The 21367-nt window shown below is 33.9% G+C and overlaps 1 protein-coding gene across 2 annotated transcripts; it reads left to right on the top strand.

Moving 5' to 3' along the window:
- Positions 1 to 806: 806 nt before the first annotated feature.
- On the top strand, positions 807 to 19707 carry LOC111143239 (DEP domain containing 1). 2 transcript variants are annotated; one of them, XM_022496842.1, is made up of 12 exons: positions 807 to 854; positions 2712 to 2977; positions 5919 to 6075; positions 6512 to 6630; positions 7040 to 7170; positions 8556 to 8603; positions 11765 to 11905; positions 13200 to 14051; positions 14505 to 14677; positions 16416 to 16592; positions 17927 to 18112; positions 18789 to 19707. In XM_022496842.1, the coding sequence occupies exons 1-12, from the start codon at positions 807 to 809 to the stop codon at positions 18927 to 18929; spliced, it is 2439 nt and encodes an 812-aa protein (XP_022352550.1). In that variant the 3' UTR covers positions 18930 to 19707. The 2 variants fall into 2 exon arrangements, with proteins under 2 accessions (XP_022352550.1, XP_022352551.1); XM_022496843.1 differs by lacking the exon at positions 13200 to 14051 and having other exon boundaries at positions 18789 to 19149.
- The last annotated feature ends 1660 nt before the right edge of the window (positions 19708 to 21367 follow it).

The following is a 21367-nucleotide window of genomic DNA, read 5'->3' as shown; positions in this document are numbered from 1 at the left end:
TAAAGACATGCTAGATTTTCTTCAGTGGAGCAATTTGACAAGTTTTACATAACCTTTCCCAAGCCCTTCATTGTGTGTACTTACTGGAAATCTACTTATGCTCCATTTTACCACGGAATTAAAGGGGAGGGAGGATAACCTACGTTTTTGCCCTGGGGAGAACGGAATCATGGCCCCCCGCTAAGATGTACCAGGATGACCGCACCGCAACTTACACCCAGGAAGCTTTACAGAAGCAAAACCAAGGGCTTTGCCAGGTGAAAGCTACGCCCCAGAGGTGCTTTGTTTTACATGCCAACCACTGCTGGAGATTCTGTAGGGCCAGGCAGAAAACGCTTGGGGTTTTTTCTTTTTCTTTTCAAAATTTCAAATTCCCTAAAGCCAAAGGCTGGACTCCAAACCATCCAGTCTGGCTAAACTGCCTCACCGGTTCTGAGTGTGGAAACACGGCTCCGCCTCGCCTGCGACCGCAAGAGGGAGAAACAGCTCCAGGACAGCCAAGTGAAGCCCAGAGCCCGTCCCACCGGCCCAGCCCCCGCGCTAGCTACACCGTACCAAGAATCCGCCGCTCGCGCCCGGGCACCGAGCTGCAACGCGGCGCAGGCCAACTGCGGCCGGATCCTGGCGGCGCGCACGTGACTTCGAGGCGCGGCCAATCAGCGCAGCCCTTTGCGCTATTCAAACCCGCAGCGCGGCCGACCGTTGTGCATAGCCACGCCGCCGTCGGGGGCACCGAGCTCCGGTATCGTCCAACGCCGCCATGCACTGCGCCGGCCGCTGACAGACCTCCGGGCCCGCCAGGCGGAATGGAGAGTCGGAGTGTTCCTCCCGGGCCTTATCGGGCCACCAAACTGGTAAGACCTCCCGGAATGGCTAGACTTTGGCCAGCCGCAGCGATGGCCGCCACCACCTTTACGTGAGAACGTTTGTAGTTTTTTGTCTTGAGAGGACAGATGGATCCCAGAGCCCCTTGGTTCCCTGAAAAGGAGAGTGGGGGAATTAGGCATCGCGAAACCCTTGCGGGACACACCTATCCCCCTTCTTTGAGGGTCTGGGCTGTGAGCCGTAAGTCCAAAGGGTCGCGTCCCCGGGTTTGCGCATCACACACTAGCCTTTTTTAGGCGACTCCTTTGCCTGCAGTTGTCGGCGTGCCCTGGAAAGTCATAGAATATTCCGATTTTAGCCACTCCCCATGTCTGATTCTCTACCCCGATCAGGATTAAAGAAGAACTGAGAAAGAGTTCTGTTACCCTGTAGTGTCAGAACGGGGACAGCCCGAATGTGACAGCTTCGTTTTGCTGGGTCTGTAGAATTTAATGCAGGATCTACCGATTGTAATCGCATTAGGTAACAGCTGCCCATTTCAAAACTAAGCCCAGAACAGTTAAGATACCCAACGGGAACCGCTGTTGGTAGTCACTGGGTTGGTACTCGGATACAATGTCTTTGTGCATTTAAATTCTCAATCCAACAGAGTCCAGTGCCACTGGGTACGTGACATTAGAAGAGTGGCTTAACTTACGTTAGCCTCAGTTTCCACATTGGTAAAGTCGAGCTAATAATGTATACACCCACCTTAAAGGATATCCCAAGAGGATACGGTATATGAAAGTGTGTTGTGATCTATAGATCCTTTGGATAAGTCAGAGCTCAATACGTTTCTTGAATAAATGTATGAAATGGGGAGGTATGGTGGGAAGAAAAGAATAATTATTGTGTTGTGGGTGTTGGGGCCGCATTGGTTAGAGAAGCGATAACATAGCTTGTAGTGGCATAGTTGGGGGTTACAAATCAGATTTCTTGGACTCTAATACGGGATTTTTCAGTTAAAGAGTGATGTGTGTACTTTACACCACCACCACCACCTTGGTACTCCAGTGTTCTAGCTACCACAAACCTGAAAGTTTGGGTTGAGGACAATTTGGAAAATATGAGTATCTTTTTAAAACCTAGGTGCATCACTGTTATTCAAGATGCAGTGGACTTAAAGCTTAGTTAATTTACCCTCTTGTTCTATGTTCACTGTGGGAATCTTCACATAAGAAATATATAAGGTACTTCAACATTAAAGGTATCTTCCAGGAAAACTACTGCCTGCCATGAATTTTATTTGACCAGCATAGTAGTTACGAATGCAGGTTCTTGAGTCAATCAAAGCTGGGTTTGAATGCCTGGATTCATCATTTAGCTGGGTGACTTTGGTCCAATTATTAAATCTCTCTGTGCTTCATATTCCTTATATGAAAATGGAATAATAATAGTACCTACTAATAGAATTCTGAGAATGAAAATGAAGTAATGAATGTAAAGTAGTATCTGACACAAATGATACCAGCATTTTACTAATATTAGTTGAGATTTAGAAAAAAGGAATAAGTGTTTTCTGTATTGAAGACTAAGAGGCAGGTTCATTGCAGTTCTTCATTTTTTGTAGGTTTCCTAAGTAAGCCAACCAGACCATGAAGTGCTTTTAGTCAAAAACTATTACAAAGAAGTATTACTACAATACTAGAATAAAGAGAAATCGATATAAGATCTGATATTTTCCGTAGTAAATAAGACAAATGATTTCTTAATGAATGATTCTTAATGAATGTTTATGATATAATCAGTTGTGAATAAAATAATTTTCTTTGTCTACTTTGTTTCAAGTCAGTAAGATATCTAATTTTTGTTGTTTAATTTTAAAAAAATATATTTTCTTTCTGCAGTGGAATGAAATTACCACATCTTTTCGAGCAGGAATGCCTCTACGAAAACACAGGCAGCACTTTAAAAAATATGGCAATTGTTTTACAGCAGAAGCAGCAGTGGATTGGCTTTATGACCTATTAAGAAATAATAACAATTTTGGTCCTGAGGTTACAAGGCAACAGACTCTCCAACTGCTGAGAAAATTTCTTAAGAATCATGTAATTGAAGATATCAAAGGCAGATGGGGATCAGAAAATCTTGATGACAACAGTCAGCTATTCAGGTACTGAACGGACAAGTAGCTACAAAACTGAGTTACTTAACAAAATTTAACTCCATTTCTGTAATGCTTTTACTAAAATTTCAGCTTCTTCAGAAGAAAAATTTTTTTATAAAACTTACTGCTCTTAGTACAATTAAAAGCACTTAGAAGTTAAAGTTAATTGCTGCACAATTAAAACTTGTATAATATTAAATAGTATATAAAATAAAATAGGTATTGGGACGAAAGAGTGAGACATTATCACTTCTTCATATTCTGAAAGCTATAACATTTCAAGAACAGATTATTATTAACCTTTAGTTTCATAGGTTGAGGAACTATAAGAAAATTTCTCACAGGTCCTTGCCCTCAAGTAACATATAATCTTATATAATCAAAGAATACATGTGATAAAATAAATAATAGCAAACTTTAAATAATAGGAGAAACATACCATAGGTTAAAGAGATATTTATTAAGGATTTACCATGTATCAGAAGCCCTGCTTTATGATTTACATGTTTTCTTATTTAATCCCCAGAATATTTAAGCACGATAAATATTAGCTCATTTTTACAGATAAGGAAACTGAGATCATGCTTTATTTAATCTTGTTACATATGTATGATATATGTTCTTCCACCTTGAAACACTGTGGATATTTGTCAGATTAGTAAATACATTTGTTCTCCTGTCGTTTGTATTGCAGCTTTCTCTGTGGAGCCTTTCTGACTCCCTCAGGCCACCACAGTTGCTTTTGCTCTCATGCACACAGGGTTCTGTTTCATATATCATTCAACTAAGTCTTTGGATTCTAATACCCATGCTTTGTTTCTCTACAAAATTAGTAGTTTTCAAATGAAATGTCTTAGAAGTTGATTTTTGCCTCCGTATCAAAGATGATTTATGTTGTACAAGTGAATTGCAGTAACAAGCATATGAATAGTTCATTTTGTAGAACATTCTACAAATCCCTCCTCTCCTAACTATAGCTTAGTCACCTTTGTGAGTTCCTTTGCTATTATTCATTCTATAGCTGTTACTGGTTTTTAAGGTCCTAGACTTAATCTTTACTTCACCTCTCTCCCTGGACAATCTCTTACCATGTCTTCACCTACTTTCCTTTTAACTTTAAAATTTCCAACCCAAATATATCTTCTGAGATTTAGACCCATTTTTTGCCCATCAGGCATTTCAGATACAACCAAGAGAAAAATCAGTATTATGTCTTAACCTGAACTTTGTCTTTGTCTATACATAGATGACTGATACTGTTTTCCCTGTAGTTGCTTTGATTCTTTTCCTTTCCTCTCCCCTTTAAATATGATTTAATTAACAAACCATGTCTGTTATACTGCTTCAGTAGTTCTCTGTCCACTTCTCTCTCCACCCTGACAGTTCTTTTTGTTAGACCATTCTTCTCTCTTACCTGGAACTCTGTGTAATTCTTCAACTAGTCTCTCTGCCTCTAGTCTTTTATAATGATTATAAGGTTATAAAGTACTTATAAATATACTTTACCAAAAATGTATAAGACCTTACTGGAGAAAATCATAAAGTTGTATAGAAAGTAGTAAGTGGAGAAGGATATCCTGTTGATGAATGAAAAGACTTAGTATAATAAAAGGTCACTTTTCCCAAAATCGATAAATAAATTCAGTGCATATTCATTCAAAATCCCATATAATTCCTTTATAGAATGTGACAAGCAGATTCTAAAGTTCAAGGCAGTTTTGAAGTGAACAAGGAGGGGAGAATTGCCATATATGATATCTGGTCTTAAATTAAATTAAAACAATTAAGTACTGAAAAAGCAAACCCATACATATAGTTGGTTCTTGAATAATGCAGGGATCAGAGACACTGACTCCTTGCATGGTCAAAAATCCACATATAACTTTTGACTCCCTTAAAACTTTGCTAATAGCCTACTATTGACCAGAAGCTTTATTATTAACATACGTAATCAATTAACACACATTTTTGTATGTTACGTGTATTATAAACTGTATTCTTACAATAAAGTAAGCTAGAGAAAAGAAAATATTAAGAAAATCATAAGGAAGGGAACACTTCTATAATACTGTACTGCATTGATTTAAAAAACCTGTGTATAAGTGTCCATGTTCACAGGTCAACTGTATATGGGAACGTGATATAAGTTATACATGGATTAAATACCTAAATATGAAAATAAAACTCTTATGAAGGAATATAAAAAATATTTTAGGACTGTGGAATATAAAAGAACTTCTGAGGTCACTATAAACTTACGCATTTATTTAATATGTAAGATACTATAGAATGAAAAAACCATACATATTGTTAATGAATATTTATTAAAAGTATAAACATGAACAAGAAGGAAATAACACTGCAAGTTAATGGCTTCCTTCAGAAAGAAAGAAATAGAATAAGCAAAGAATTTCTTTCATTTAACAAAAAATAATAATGAAGTCTTTAGTAAAATGTTAACAATTGCATTGGTTGAAGATTACATACATCTATGTTATCTATACTATTTTCTGTACTTTTTGTATCTTTGAAATATTCTTTATTACACTGGAGGGGGGAAACATTATAATCAAAAGCAGTAACAGAGACCAAGATCTGGAAATTAGAACAAGCATAGTCAACAAAAGTCAGAAATATATATAAATTATAGATAGCTTGTCAAAGAAATTTTAAAAATGGAACTATTTTCTTCTTCAACAGAATTGATCCCAATAATACCTCTAAATTATGCCAATATAAAGTTAAATATGTAGAGTATACTAAGGAGAGTAGGAAACTATTAAGATATTTTTTAAAGGTTTAGTGAGAAAATCAATCTGTGTAGAATCTTTATTCCTTGGTAATATAAATAAAGTCAGTTCTTTTCTGATTTTTACTTTAGATAAACAGGCATTAAAAATTTGTTTCTGATCTTACATTACTTAATTGCATATTATTCTTAAACCAGATTTCCTGCAAATTCTCCGCTTAAAAGTCTTCCACGAAAGCATCCAGAATTGAGAAAAAACAGCATAGAAAACTTTTCCAAAGATAAAGATAGCATTTTTAAATTACGAAATTTATCTCGTAGAACGCCTAAAAAACTTGGATTACATTTCTCTCAGGTAAAACATCCCTTTTGCTAATTATTAGTTTAAATATAACTACCATGTACTTAATTATAAAATCATTAAAAGTATATAAATCTTCAATATTTGAAGCCAATACTGAAGTCTCTTAATCTACATTGAATTCCAAAAACGTGTGTAGATTGTTTTACAGTAGAACAATAGAACGCATAGGAACAATAATAAATATGATAGTGAGACATACTTGAAACACTATTTGTATAATTTAAGTCTGTTTTGTTTTAAATTGATTTGAGGGTGGTAGGAGCACCTACAAAACCAAAAAGTTCTATTACCATATGTTAACATTATTTCTTTAGGTGATACCTTATAGCTTCATTGTGGACTGTTTACCAATAAAATATTAGGAATTGTGTCACTTCAATATTTCCTTAATTGAGCATAACATTAAACCAAAGTAATTTTTTTCCAGGAAAATGTAGAGGAAATGAACCATGAAATAATCAATGGAGATCAAGAAAACTCAGTTTATAATAGAGAAATAAGCCAGGAAGATGTTGAAGAAGTTTGGAGACATATTACTCTGATCTAGTAAGCTAAAACTAAGCTCTAACCAAGTTCTAGAGGTGTTTAGAATGTTAATTTGACATTTTTATCAAGATATACAAATGCAAAAAAGCTTAGAATTTAACCTATATGTGTTTCTTAATAGATGATCTTGCTATAGTTCTAGTATAGTAGAAATAAAATGTTTTCAGCATGATTTGTTTTTTCTTTGAATCAAAGTTATACATATAGTTTGGAGTCTTATATTGGAATCCTTTCAAGGTTACTAAGATAAATACATTTGAAAGTGGATACTAAATATAAACCTTGTAAGTTTGGTTTAAGAAAAGAAATACTCTGACTACTTTGTTTGCCATTAATACTCTTTCATATTTATATCCTATTCCATTTATTTTATGGAGAAAAAGAAGTTTGTCTTCTTTCTTCTGTTCAGCCTACAAACTATTTTAGGTGTGCCATCCCTAGAAGAACTCATAAATCCAAAGCAAGTAGTTCCTCAATACGTAATGTACAACATGACCAATACAAGTAAACATGGAATAGTTATACTACAAGACAAATCAGGTTGGTATCAATAAAAGAAGTTAGAATCTTGTTAGCATAGGTTGCAGCTATCGTGGAGGTGCATTGAGACTAAAAATATAGAAAGTAGAATACTTTGAGAGAGCATCAAGGGGAGATTATTTTATCATAGGTGCTTTAGTAGTCATTTTAAGTGACTATTATTCATACTATTATTTTAGCCCCTAAGTGGTACTTATGCATGTTTTTTTTAAGTGGTAGGGCTAGACATCTGAAAGGTATGCAAATATAATAAAATTATTGATTAACTACATTTTAGTGAGGGCCTACAATGTATCAGGCATTATGCTAAAGATTTAGTGATGAACAAGAGAGAAATGGTCCATGACTTCCTGAAGCTTATATAAGTAGTTACATATAAATTTACACAGGTCGAGATATATACGCAAAACTGAGGTAACACACAATAAAATAAGCCCAAACTCTCAAAGCTGATATTTTAAAGATTACTAGCTTTGTATTATATATATAGATATAATATGTTGATTTTAGATCTAAGATGGAAAAATTAGGGATATAATTCAAGCCAGATGCATTACAAAACTTAACACTTAAAGAAATGTATCAATAAATCTCAAAGTGTTGACTCCTGTTTTATAATCAACTGCTGCCTGCAGTGTTAAGCGGCACATGCATTGCTTGAGTTTCTTTCCGTCCTGGCAAGAACTTTAAGGTTTAAATTGTAGGAACAAAAAGCAAAAACTTGAGTCATGTTGCTTATGCATATGGCTTTGGTCTAGTCCCATCTTTCATCACCTAAAATCACATACTTAACAGTATATTATCTTATTCAGACTTTCTGTTCTTTAGAACCATAAACTTTTCAAGTCAAGTGTATGTATGGTTTTTGTGTTGGCGTCAAAAACTACAAGATGTTATGCAGCATAGTGACAAATGAAAGATTTTAAGTAAGCCTCACTGTGAAAGCACCCTAATATTCAAATATAGCTCATTTCAATCGTAGATCTCACTCAAGGCAGTAATATTCAAATAGTATAGCTATAATTAGAATGGAAATGAAGATAAAGAAAACATGGTAGCAGTGGACAAGGATGAACATTTTTTTATTTATGAATCCCCACCAAAATAATGTATCCTCAATTTTGGGATAACTAATTGTTTTATGTATCATGGAAAGCATCAAACTCAAGATCTCTGTAAGTTTTAAATTTGTATTTAAAATATTATTTTGGTTTTATGTCTTGTTAAACATATAATAATTTTTAATCTTGGTAATATAGTTGTATGTACATACATGCATATATGTGTGTGGGTATAATTATATGTATATAGTAAGTGTAAAGTATTAATATACTATCATAAAAATTGTGTGATTTACTAAATAGTGTAAATATATTTTTGTATAGATGACCTTCCTCATTGGGTCTTATCTGCCATGAAGTGCCTAGCAAACTGTAAGTTAACCATGCAAAATATGTATGTATATATGTGTTTTATATTTGTAGTATTTAATAAGAACTAAAGAGATTTTTTAAATAATTCATAGAGGTCCTGATAAATTTAGAGTATGCCAATTTCTCTTGATGCTTAAATGACAATCTAGTAGAAATTATTACATATCCTTGCATGTGGAATAGAGTCCTTAACTTTTTCTATGAAGATGGTGGCTTTATAATTCAATCTTCTCATGTATGGCTCAGTTTTCATAAATCATAAAATCATAGGTTAGTGGGTCTTACAGAATTTTTAGGTATAACATACGTCAGTTGTCTTAGTGAGGCCTCTAGAATCATATACAACCTGTAAGTAATATAGCTCTTAGAAGCAGGAAAGGTTCAATCAGAAATAGTCTCATAAAATCTATTTTAGTCCCCTTGCCATTAGTACAAGGCTTCAACACTGGGGTGCTTCATGACATGCTTATCATCAGATATATACATATTATATATATAATATATCCATCAGATATATTAATGGGACTTTTATATTTATGGGAAAAAATGATTTGTCACTAATCAGCAAACCACTTTTTTTAGCATGTTTTTTTTTTCCATAATGATCAGTGATAACTGATTTTTATAATTTGAGACCCTATTTCAAGTAGAAGACCCTAATTGCTTTAAAAATCAGTTTTAAAATATGCAGAAATATGTGCTTCTAAATCATCAAATTAAGTTAAATTATATTTTGATAGTTTTTTTTACAAAAGGATTTTTCTCATTCTTATGAAATGAGTATTTTATTAATAAAGTTCAAGATAGGTATATATTCCCTTGTTGTCCACTGGGTGTCAATATGACAAAATAACAGAATAAATAGCAATAAAGTAAATAATGTAAGTGATAGAAATATTTTCTTTATCAAATTGAAATAAAGATCTTAATCATAAGTTGATTTTTGAGTTTCTCTTTCTACCTTCCCCCATCTAACTGCCCTTCTGTCTCATACCTTGGCTCATGGTTAGCAACCCAGATACTTACACTTTCAGGATTTCTCTGATATCTCATGTTGAGGGATTTTTTTTTTCTTCTCTTTCTTACCAGTCTATGTTATACCTAAATGGTACCAAAGATATAATTTACTAGATTCCAAATTAATAATATATCTAGCCAGAGGTAGTATTTAGACTTGTAGTCATTATTTAATCCCTATAGTAATCCTGTGACATACAAGAATCAGTGATTAACATACTATCCCATTTTTTTTCCAGAAGAGAAAATAAGGCTTTTGAAAGTCTACTGATAATATAAAGAGCTATGCATGCAAACCAGGATCCACAAACTATAAATTCTGTATTTTAATTCTAGTAAAAGTATTTTGTCTTAGAAAATGTTGTAATGATTATCAAAATTTATATTTTACATATTGAGACTATTTCTTATCCTCCTTAAGGAGATGTTTATTTTGCTCTATGTAAATCCATATTAGCCTTTCAGCTATTAAATATGTGTGATTTTTTTCTTTAATCCTTTTTCAGTGCATGTGCTCACATTTGTATGACAATACAAAAGTTTGGAGACAGAAGTAAGAGAGATTATTTGGGTTTGGGAAGAAAAAGATTATAACTTGAAAGAACAGCATAGGTGGCTCAGTCAGTTAAGCATCTACCTTCTGCCCTGGGCTCAGGTCATAATCCCAGATCGAGCCCCACATTGAGCTCCCTGCTCCTCAGGGAGCCTGCTTCTCCCTCTGCCTGCCACTCCCCCTGCTTGTGCTCTCTGTCAAATAATAAAATCTTAAAAAAAAAAAAAAAAAAAAGAATAGAAGAGTGACTCTCAAACCTGATTGCGTATTATAGTAACTAGTGAAACTAGCCAAAGATTCTGATTTGGTTGATTCATTAGGTAGTTTCATTCAGTTCATTCAGCATACCTCAGAAGATTCTTAGAGTGAAGATTCCCAGATCAGCATTTGGAAACTACTAAATTAGCCAGAAGCAAACATTTCTAAGTCAGTAATTCTTAGCTTTGCCTCCATAAATTCTGGTCTGTACAGAGGAACTTATATTTTTAATAGGCATATTGGATGATTCTGATTATATAATCATAGAGCATACTTTAGTTGTTAGACCTCAAGGTTCCAGGTCTAGCTCTCACTTATACTGCTCTAAGTTCTTTTTTTTTTTTTTTTTTTTTTAAAGATTTTATTTATTTATTTGACGGAGAGAGGCAGGCAGAGAGAGAGAGAGAGGGAAGCAGGCTCCCTGCTGAACAGAGAGCCCGATGCGGGACTCGATCCCAGGACCCTGAGATCATGACCTGAGCCGAAGGCAGCGGCTTAACCCACTGAGCCACCCAGGCGCCCTATACTGCTCTAAGTTCTAATTCTAGCTTTGCCACCAATGGGTCTTTCATTTTAGGCAAATTACTCTGAGCTTCACTTTTTTCATCTGTAACATGAGATCAGATTTTATTTCTGAGTAAAATACTAATGAACAGGAACGATTCTTTTAAGAACGTTAAGCTAATGAAATGGCAATGTAAAGACATTATTTAAATTCATTAAGGGCATGTTTTGTGTTAGGCAAAATTTATTCATGAAAATGTAAATTTACAAAAGAGAATTTAGAAGGATTATTTGCATTACTTAAATATTCTTTGTTTTATAAAATGAATTGTAATAAAATCTCATTAAATAACCTTAATATTTTAAAATATATTTTGGGACACCTGGGTAGCTCAGTGGGTTAAGCCTCTGCCTTCAGCTCAGGTCATGGTCTCAGGGTCCTGGGATCAAGCCCCACATCAGGCTTTCTGCTCAGTGGGAAGCCTGCTTCTCCTCTCCCTCTGCCAGCCTCTCTGCCTACTTGTGATCTCTCTCTCTCTGTCAAATAATAAATAAAATCTTTAAAAATAAAATATATTTCAAATTTTGCCCTCTAGGCAATTTTCAAGTATATAAATATTAAAACAAAATGCTAGTAGTTGCTTATAGTGATTTCTAATGAAAACAATAAGAATGAGATGTGCACAACTCTTCAGACTTTCGAATTGTGACAGAAGTTGTTAAACTTAGCTCCTTCATGAAATACAGGTTTTATACGTTTTTAAAAATTTAAAATTCTTATTTGAAATAAAATAAATTTTGCCAATTTTTTTTGCCTCCTGTGTCTTAGGGCCAAGAAGTAATGATATGAATAATCCAACTTATGTTGGATTTGAACGAGATGTATTCAGAACAATAGCAGATTATTTTCTAGAGCTCCCTGGACCTCTGATTACGTTTGAATATTATGAATTATTTGTAAGCATTTTGGGTATGTATGGATTTTTACTTATTATTTAAATTTATTTTATTAACATTTTCAAGTCTTCCATAATTTAAAAGATCAAAAAGTGTAGGTAAATATAAAGGTGGCAAGCTATGAATTATTTTAAAATTTGGGAATACTCTGGTTCCTGTTATGTTGTTTTCCAATAATTTAAATATGTCATTCCAACACCAGTTCTCCACATCAGTTTGGTGCCCTACAATTCAATTCATTTCTGACACTGACTACCCAAAATTAGACTAGACCCCACAAGTTAGGCACAAAATCCTTCAATCCTGATACTAACCATAGAGTTAATGTAAACACCAATTAAGTGCTCACCTCCACAAGACTGCCCTCCATTCAGGTGTCTATAAATGAGGTCCTCAGGCTTACTTACACTTTTGCCCAACTACCAGTTCGGGGGTTCCCACAACCTTTCTTGGATTTAATGATTGATTTTAACTCACAGAACTCTGGAAACTGCTTTATTTAATCAGTACCAGTTTTTTAAAGGATACAAGTCAAGAACAGCCATATGAAAGTGTAAGTACATAGGGCAAGATATGGAAGTAAGGGCTGTGCAGATCTTTCATGCCCTCTCCAGGAATGCCATCCTCCCAACCATGTCCATATGCTCACTGACCCATAAACTCCCTTAGTCTTGTTACCTCAGAGTTTTAATTGAGGTTTAATTACATAGGCATGATTGATTAAATCATTGGTCATTGGTGATTGTACTCAGTCTTCAACCCACATCGCCCTCTCCTCCAAGGAGGTCTGAGGTAGGCTGAAAATTCCAGCCTTCTCTAGTCCAGTCCTAAGTTACCTCATTAGCATAAATTCAGATGTACTCAAACAGGTGCATTATGAATAACAAAGACTCCTGTCACTCTGAAAATTCCAAGCCTCTTAGAAGCACTACACCAGGTAGTAGAGACAAAGACCAAATATATAAGTTTTATTATACTATAGTTGTCTTATAATTAAGAGTTTTCTAATACTCATAGACTGAAACCAGTTTTTTTGATGTATTTGACTCAATTATAATTTAGACTGTAGAAATAAACTTTAAAGTTATTTATGTCACAAGTTGGAAAACCTCTGGTCTTGCACTTTGTAACTGAATGTTGCATGTGTCCTATTTAAGTGGCTTCTGAATTAAGCAACTGCTATTTGTACTATACTAACAATATATACTATAGTGATGCTTTATTTTTTTAACTTTACTATTGTTTTTGTTTTATTTTTGCCCACTGTCACACAGTTGCATTTTAATTTTTGTTTCATTTCCTGGTAGTTGTTTGTGGCTACGTCACAGTTTCAGATAGACCCAGTGGGATACATAAAATCCAAGATGATCCACAGTCTTCAAAAATCCTTCGCTTAAACAATTTGAATTCCTTCAAATCAACTGAGTGTCTTCTTCTCAGTCTGCTTCATAAAGACAAAAACAAAGAAGAATCAGATACTACTAAGAGACTGCAGATAAGTGATCAAGGATTTCGAGAAAAATGTTCTAAGAAAATGCAGCTAGTTAATTTTAAAAATAGAAGAGCCAGTGCTAATGACATAATGGGAGGAAGCTGTCATAATTTAATAGGCTTAAGTAATATGCATGTTCTATCCTCTAACATCAAACCAAGGTGCTATTCTTTAGAAGGAATTATAGACTTACCAGGGAGTGCAAGTAAAGAGGTCTTCAATGCCTTCCATCAATCTGTTCTGAATATAGAAGGACAAAATAATAAGCAGTTTTTAGAGTCTAAGAGCAAACAGGAATCCCTAATGAATCTTCATTCAGAGGAGAGTAATCAAAAGCCACTCTGTGTTGGTTTTAAGAGAACCTCTACTTTGACTGTTCAAGACCAAGAGGAGTTATGTAATGGGAAATGCAAGTCAAAACAGCTTTGTAGATCTCAGAGTTTACTTTTAAGAACTAGTAGAAGAAGGAATAGTTATATCAATATGCCAGTGGCTGAAATTATCATGAAACCAAATCTCGGACAAGGCAGCACAAGTGTACAAACAGCTATGGAAAGTGAACTCGGAGAGTCTAGTACAACAATCAATAAAAGACTCTGCAAAAGTACGATAGAACTTTCAGGAAATTCTTTACCTCCAGCTTCTTCTGTGTTGACTGGCACACAAAGTAAGGTTGATGCTTTCAATGCATGTAATATTAACTTTTAGTGTTTACTAACTGTGTTTTGTTTACCTGTCTTTTCTTCTCTGAAACTGCTTTATATTTTTCCTCCAAAAGGAAATGTTTTTATTGCAAAAGACTTTGTCATGGCATAACCAAGATTTATTCTACTTACCTAAAGCACTTATTTTCTTTTACCTCATTTTAACTTATTCTGAGTCACTTTATTTGTAGTAGGTAAAGGATGTTAATACTCAAATAGGTTATGAAGAAAGTAATGAGAATCTACCAGCTTTTGAGCAATGTGGAAATTTCTAGGGATAGTTAAATTATTACTAAAGTATTATTTTAGTATTTATATAACTGTATTTTTCATGTAATTGTGTATGCTCATAGTGTGAAAGCAATTTAGTGTCATTGATGATTTTTTGGGGGGTGGGTCGTAATTTTGCCTTCTAGGTTTCCTGCAACCTCATTTAGAGAGGGTTGCCATCGATGCACTACAGTTATGTTGTTTGTTACTTCCCCCACCAAATCGTAGAAAGCTTCAACTTTTAATGCGCATGATTTCCCGAATGAGTCAAAATGTTGATATGCCCCAACTTCATGATGCAATGGGTACAAGATCACTGGTAAGTTGATTTCTTAAGGAAAGAATAAGCCATGGTTCATAAACTAAAAAAAGAAAAGCAAATCACCCAAAAGCACTACTTGAATGATATTGTGGTCTCAAAATCCTAGATTCTTAGGATAGAAAGGCTTTTAAAAGTATCTATCTTAGTAGCAGAATGTTGTTGCATTAATCTTTTGTGCCCAGTATGCTAAACTTTCATATCCTGATCTTTATCTTGTCTGAGCACTTTGCCTCTTCACTCCTAACACACCATATTGATAGACCTGGATTATCAGACCATATTCCATTGCCTTGTACAAATTCTGTTTGGTGAGGAAGAAAGAGAAGATATAAGCACGGTTAAAAGCATAAGGGCACTATAACTTTGTAAATGAGAGAATTAATAGAAATCTTGTGGTAGTGGGAAAGTTGTATTTGATGAAATATGTGACTTAGGATAGCATTTCACTATGGGCAAGAAATTGGGACAAACTACTATGAAGCAGTCTCAGACTCTATAAGAGGATGAGGGTGGAAGCATTTTATCCAAATATTGATTGAAAATGAACTCTTAAAATAGTATCTAATCTCTCTCTCTCACTCACTCTCTTTTTTCAAGAGTTGCCACTTCCTCAGTGCGGCTTCAAATGATTTTCTTATAGCAAGGAATCTGGAGCTGAGCTCTATTCTTCCACTCAGTAAGGACAGTTCTTTAGCAATGATAGACCCAATCTAAAAAGGAAGAATTATTCTTGAGTAATTGTGACACCATTAAAAGGCATAGGGAAGTTTATAGAGGAATATATTTTGAGAGACATGAGTAGAAAGAAAATAATTTCAGTTTTATACTTTTTGAGTTTGAGTTTATAGGACATCCAAGTGAAATTTATCCAACAGACTATTAGAAATGTGAGCTTGGTGAAGAAAGATTAGGTCAGAAGGCAGATTATTTAGAGAGAAGTAGTAGTTGGAGCTTTGAGAATAAATGATCTCTATAAAGCTAGGAAGGATGAATAAAAAGCTGAGGACTCAGTCGTGGAAGGAGAGGAAAACATGTCCGACATGTAGGAATAAAACCAAAAGTATTTCAATTCAGTAAATATGTTCCTCATCTATTATATGCTAAATACTTAGAATTCTGATAACTATTTTAGAATGAGGTATATGTTTGAGTGTCTTATACTTAGTGGATAATATGGATATGAATGAGAGTAAGTGACTTTTGAAACACAAAATTTATCCCAGGATTTGAAGACTCCTTATGATGGAATTGAAAAATGTATGTATTGTCTTTAAAAACTGACAGAATAAAGATTAAAAGCTATTTTCCAGAATTTCAAAAGCTAAATGGTACCAACCTCATTATCACTAATGTTTACATGGTATGTATTCTTCTAGTTTGTGTTTTATGAGGTTAACTTAATGTAATAAGTCATTGTTCTTAGACATTCTTTAAGTGACATATCTATATGTTACCAATGGAACCAATGGTATTTACCAATAAAATTGTGACAAAATTAAAGAAAAAGCTAAGCCCTTTATATTCCTTTGGTATTATATTAAAGAAATACTTAAAAAGTACTTTAAAAAGAATAATATATTCTTACCTTTCCAATGTAATTAATTGTCCTCATTTTTAAGCTGAAGTCTGCTTATCACTTTATCTCAGTACTTTAGTATGATACCAGAAATTCCTGATACTCTTATTTATATAAAAGCTTAGGTTTTTACATTCACATCTTTTAATATGTTTCTAGATGATACACACTTTTTCTCGGTGTGTGTTATGCTGTGCTGAAGAAGTGGATCTTGATGAGCTTCTTGCTGCAAGATTAGTTTCTTTCTTAATGGATCATCACCAGGAAATTCTTCAAGTACCCTCTTACTTACAGACTGCAGTGGATAAACATCTTGACTACTTAAAAAAGGGCTATGTATGTATTGTAAATCTTAAAATCCTCTGCATTAGTCAGTTCCAAATGGCAAACTCATCTCAAACTAGCCTAATTAAAAAGGAAGTCTTTATTAGCTCACATAAATAACCTCTAAAAATCAGGAATATAGACAGAATCTGGGGACTCAAATAGCAATAAAACTGTTTCCATCTCTTCATCTCTTATTTCCATTTTGGTCCTATATTTAACAAATGGCTCCTTCACATGATAGGGGGCATATGGCTGATTAAAGCTCTTAAGTCACAGACTTGCATTTTTAACCCAAAAGGAAAAAGAACTACCGCTTTACCTACCAATTTGAAAAGTTCTTCACAAGGCAACTACTACATGCCTCTGGACAGTCTAGGCTAAAACACAACCTTTAGGTGATTCAGGGTAAGTGCATTGGAGACAGGGCCATACTCTGGCTCTACATAGAGGAGAATCTGCTCTTCAAAAAGTGAGGGCAGGGACACCTGGGTGGCTCAGTTAAGCATCTGCCTCTTAATTTTGACTCAGGTCATGATCTAGGGTCGTGAGATCAAGCCCCCACATCAGGCTCCACAGTCAGTGCAAAGTCTGCTAGTCCCATTCCTTCTGCTTCTCGCACTCTCTCTCTTTCTCAAATAAATAAATAAATAAATGTTTAAAAAATTGGGTGGGGTGGGGGGATGAAGATACTGGAGCTGGAATGGGAAGCAACTATTAAAAGAAGGAGAGAAGGAATGCTGAATAACCAAAAACAAGATGTCTGTTATATTCAATTTTTGGCTGCCAAGCACCTATATTTCATACTATGTTTCTTCCCATATATACCATTCTAATACTGCCCTGGCTTATTATAATTATCCTTAACAATTTCCTTCTGTTATCAGCAGATGATCCGTTACCTGCTCATGTTCCTACACCTCAAAAACAGTAGATGAATATTATTACTATGTCAGAACAGTAATGTTTTAAAATGAATTAAAGCATTTTTTTTTGTTTTGTAGTTAAAAGAATAAAATTCATGGTTAATGGCAATAATGATAATGGATGACTTTAATACTTATTCTGTACTGAGCACTTTATATACATTAACTTTTGTAATTCCCATTTTATAGATGAGGAAACAGACCAAGAGAAGTAGAATAACTTGCTCAAGGCTACAAAGCTAGTAGATTGTGGGTCTGGGATTTATATTCTGGGATTTATCACTACTGCATAATACAGTTTTCTTAAAGTATTAAATGTTTGATAGCAAATTAATAGATACTAAGTCTCATCGGAAGAACCCTTAGCAAATAGGAACATGAACAGAATAGACTTGGACTATACCATTTTGTTCACAACAGATTAAAAATCCTGGAGATGGACTGATTGTTCCTTTGCCAACGTACTCATATTGTAAGCAGATTAGTGCTCAGGAGTTTGATGAACAAAAAGTGTCTACCTCACAAGCTGCAATTACAGAACTTTTAGAGAATATTATTAAAAACAAGAGTTTGCCTCTAAAGGAGAAAAGGAAAAAACTAAAACAGGTAAGAGAATGAACAAGTTCTCAATCATAATATTTTTCATTATGCTGTTGCTGATTGTTATTTAATAAAATTAAGAATCTAATTTCTCATTCTAATATTTTAGATTTTAGATACTATATATATAGGCTATGTATATACCCTGTTTGCCTGGCTTTACTCTTTATCCTGAAACTTAAATAATAAAAATAATAATAATAATAACAGATACTCTTCCTTCTTATAGTTTAGATTAGCCTGGGAAAACAATTAAAATATTTTTATTATAATATATAACTTTTACTGACTCATTATTACCATTTAGAATTTTAAATCTCCATCAAAATCCAGTAACAACATGATTCTGACAAGTTTAATTCCAGGTCTGATATACTCAAATATGAAATATACTAAATCACTATGACCTTCACAGGTTTTACAAATGGAAAGAAAGAAGATCTGGAATTTAGGAGGAGAATACATTAGAAGAGAATCCTAGAATATTAATGCTAACTTGGATCTAAGAAATCTTATACCTTTCATATATGAGAAAGCAAAGGGAAAGGCAAGGAAAAATTAAAAAGGATACTCACTTCTGAAATACATGTTTGAGAAAGGCACTGAATTCTTATGTTGAACATTGGCTTCAGCTAGGATAATAAATGTAAAATACCCTCTAATTTCTCACCTCGTTTTTAAGTTTCAGAAGGAATATCCCTTGATATATCAGAAAAGATTTCCAACCACGGAGAGTGAAGCAGTCCTTTTTGGTGACAAACCTACAATCAAACAACCAATGCTAATTTTAAAAAAAACAAAGTTTCGTAGTCTAAGATACTAACTGAATTAAAAATTACAATGTAATACCTGTGGAACTTTGGTAAATGAAGCCATATCTAAGTATCTAGCTTCTAAAATAGAAGTCTATTTATTAATAAGATTTTTCTAAGAAAAATATGTAAAGAGGTACCAAAGTAATATCAGTGTAAGACTGCTAAGAAGCTAATAGGTATCAACTGAGAACAAATAACAAAAGTGGTACCAGATACTTTAACAAGAAATCTTTTTTTTAATACAGCACCTGTAAAAGCTATTATGGTGTTTGCTAAAATTTTACTTACTTGAATTTTGAAAACTGACATGTCAAGATTAAGCTATAATTCTGTTTTTTAAAAAAAAAAAATTAACTTTATCTGTACATGTACTTATGAATATTAGCTAAAGTACTAGTTATTTGGGGGTATTCTTGTTTCTAAGTAAAAGAATGTGAAGAATATTGGAAAACTCAGTGAATTCTCTATGCTAAATGTTGCACTCCTTTGTATGTTCTTTTTCTACTTTTGATCTATTTATATATATGTGTGTGTTTTTAAAATATGTACATGTAAGTCTTCACTTTGCTTTAAAAGCTTATCAAAACTGCTTCAATCATTCAATTTTTCAATAAATACCTTTTGCATTCTTATGTTCATGTATCTACTAGAAGATAATGGTGTAAAAGAAGTATAAGGCAATCATGTATTCATTCAAAAAATTTATTTAGCAACTGCTATGTGCCTTTTATTATTCCAAATAGGGAGAGAAAATGATGAACAAAATAGAAAATTTCTTCCTTTATGTATTTTCTAACCAAGGGAGATATATCTTCCAGATACTTAAATAACAGTATATCCCCTGAAATCAAGTCATGGAATGTCCTTCAGCTGAAGACTGACCTCTTTAGTTATGTAACAGTTCTTAAGCTAGTGTTTTCAAACTATTGCATATTAGAATCACCTAGAAAGTTTTAAAACAATAATGCTCAGGCTCTACCTTTAATCAGTAGGCATAAGTATTTTTCAAACTCTCAAGGCGATTCCAGTATTCAGCCAACTTTAAGAATCAGTCCCTAAACACTTTTTATAAGCATTTAAGCAAATGCCAAGCTTGGCTTTATTGTTTCATTGGATGAAAATGCAAATTATAAACGCTTCTCATCTTAATACAAGGTTATTCATATTTCTGCTTTATTAAATACAAACTTGAAGGAGTTTTTCTTCCATATTTTACTCCAAGATTATTTAATATCCATTCTTTATGTGTAAAGATATATAATGTCTGAGACATAATAGACACTATTCAATAACTTGATTTCTCAATGTAATGTGTTATAAAATGACAATGTTTCATTTGAAATTACTACTTTTTATTAAAAACCTGGACAGATGGGGTGCCTGGGTGGCTCAGTGGGTTAGAGCCTCTGCTTTCATTCAGTTCAGGTCATGATCTCAGGGTCCTGAGATGGAACCCCGCGTCGAGCTCTCTGCTCAGCAGGGAGCCTGCTTCCTCCTCTCTGTCTCTGCCTGCCTCTCTGCATACTTGTGATCTCTGTCTGTCAAATAAATAAATAAAATCTTAAAAAAAAAAAAAAAAACCTGGACAGAAAATGATAACTCCTGTCTTTTGCCCTTGGCTGTAAAACTATAGGACCAAATTAGATCTTTTTCCAAGGTGTCTATATGCTAAAATTTTCTTCTTTAAAGATGTATAATGGAGCACCTGGATGTCTCAGTCAGTTAAGCATCCAACTCTTGATTTCTGCTCAGGTCGTGATCTCAGAGCTGTGAGATCTAGCCTCACTTCAGGCTCTGCACTGGATGTGAGGCCTGCTTGAGATTCTCTATTTTCCTCTCCCTCTGCCCCTCCCCTCACTTGTACTGTCCACCCCCCTCACATAAATAAGTTTTTTTAAAAAAAAGATATGTAATGATGTGAATTCTTTTGCATATTGAGATAAAAATTATTGTGGATTTTCTAATGATTTTGTTTTTTTATCCATTGATATTAAATTATAAATATTATAAAGTCAGTAACTTTTCATCTGCATTAGTGTGCATGCAATTGAGATTACAAAATTGGTATAACAATTTAATAACATGAATTGTGAAGTCAGGTTTGAATTTTACTGTGTAACCTCAGACAAATTAACTGTTCTAAGTTCTACTTTCCTTATCTATACCATAAAGATTATGATAGTATCTCTCTTTTAGAATTGTTGTGAGAATTAAATAATATAATACATGCAAGTGTTTAGCAGTGTCTAGTCTAGAAATAGCACTCTATTAAATATTAACAATTATTATTAGAATTACCTCAAATTCTAGCACTAGAAGAGATCTTAGCAAAAACATAGTCTTGTGTCCTCTGAGTTTCTTTAGGCAGACATGAACCAAACAAAATTGTGAACAATTATTGAGTCTTATTAAACTGCTGTTTAGTTATAAGATAAAAGTTCTGATC

The sequence above is a fragment of the Enhydra lutris genome, unplaced genomic scaffold, assembly GCF_002288905.1.
Source record: "Enhydra lutris kenyoni isolate GAN:26980312 unplaced genomic scaffold, ASM228890v2 scaffoldscaffold9, whole genome shotgun sequence".
Classification (NCBI taxonomy): Eukaryota; Metazoa; Chordata; class Mammalia; order Carnivora; family Mustelidae; genus Enhydra; species Enhydra lutris.
Note: the sequence above shows the minus strand (reverse complement) of the source record. Positions and strands in the feature narration are given on the sequence as shown.

Coding starts and splice junctions, on each gene's coding strand:
- LOC111143239 (XM_022496842.1), top strand. CDS start 807: ATGGAGAGTCGGAGTGTTCCTCCCGGGCCTTATCGGGCCACCAAACTG. Junction 855..2,711: donor CTTATCGGGCCACCAAACTG/GTAAGACCTCCC, acceptor TTCTTTCTGCAG/TGGAATGAAATTACCACATC. Junction 7,171..8,555: donor TATACTACAAGACAAATCAG/GTTGGTATCAAT, acceptor ATTTTTGTATAG/ATGACCTTCCTCATTGGGTC.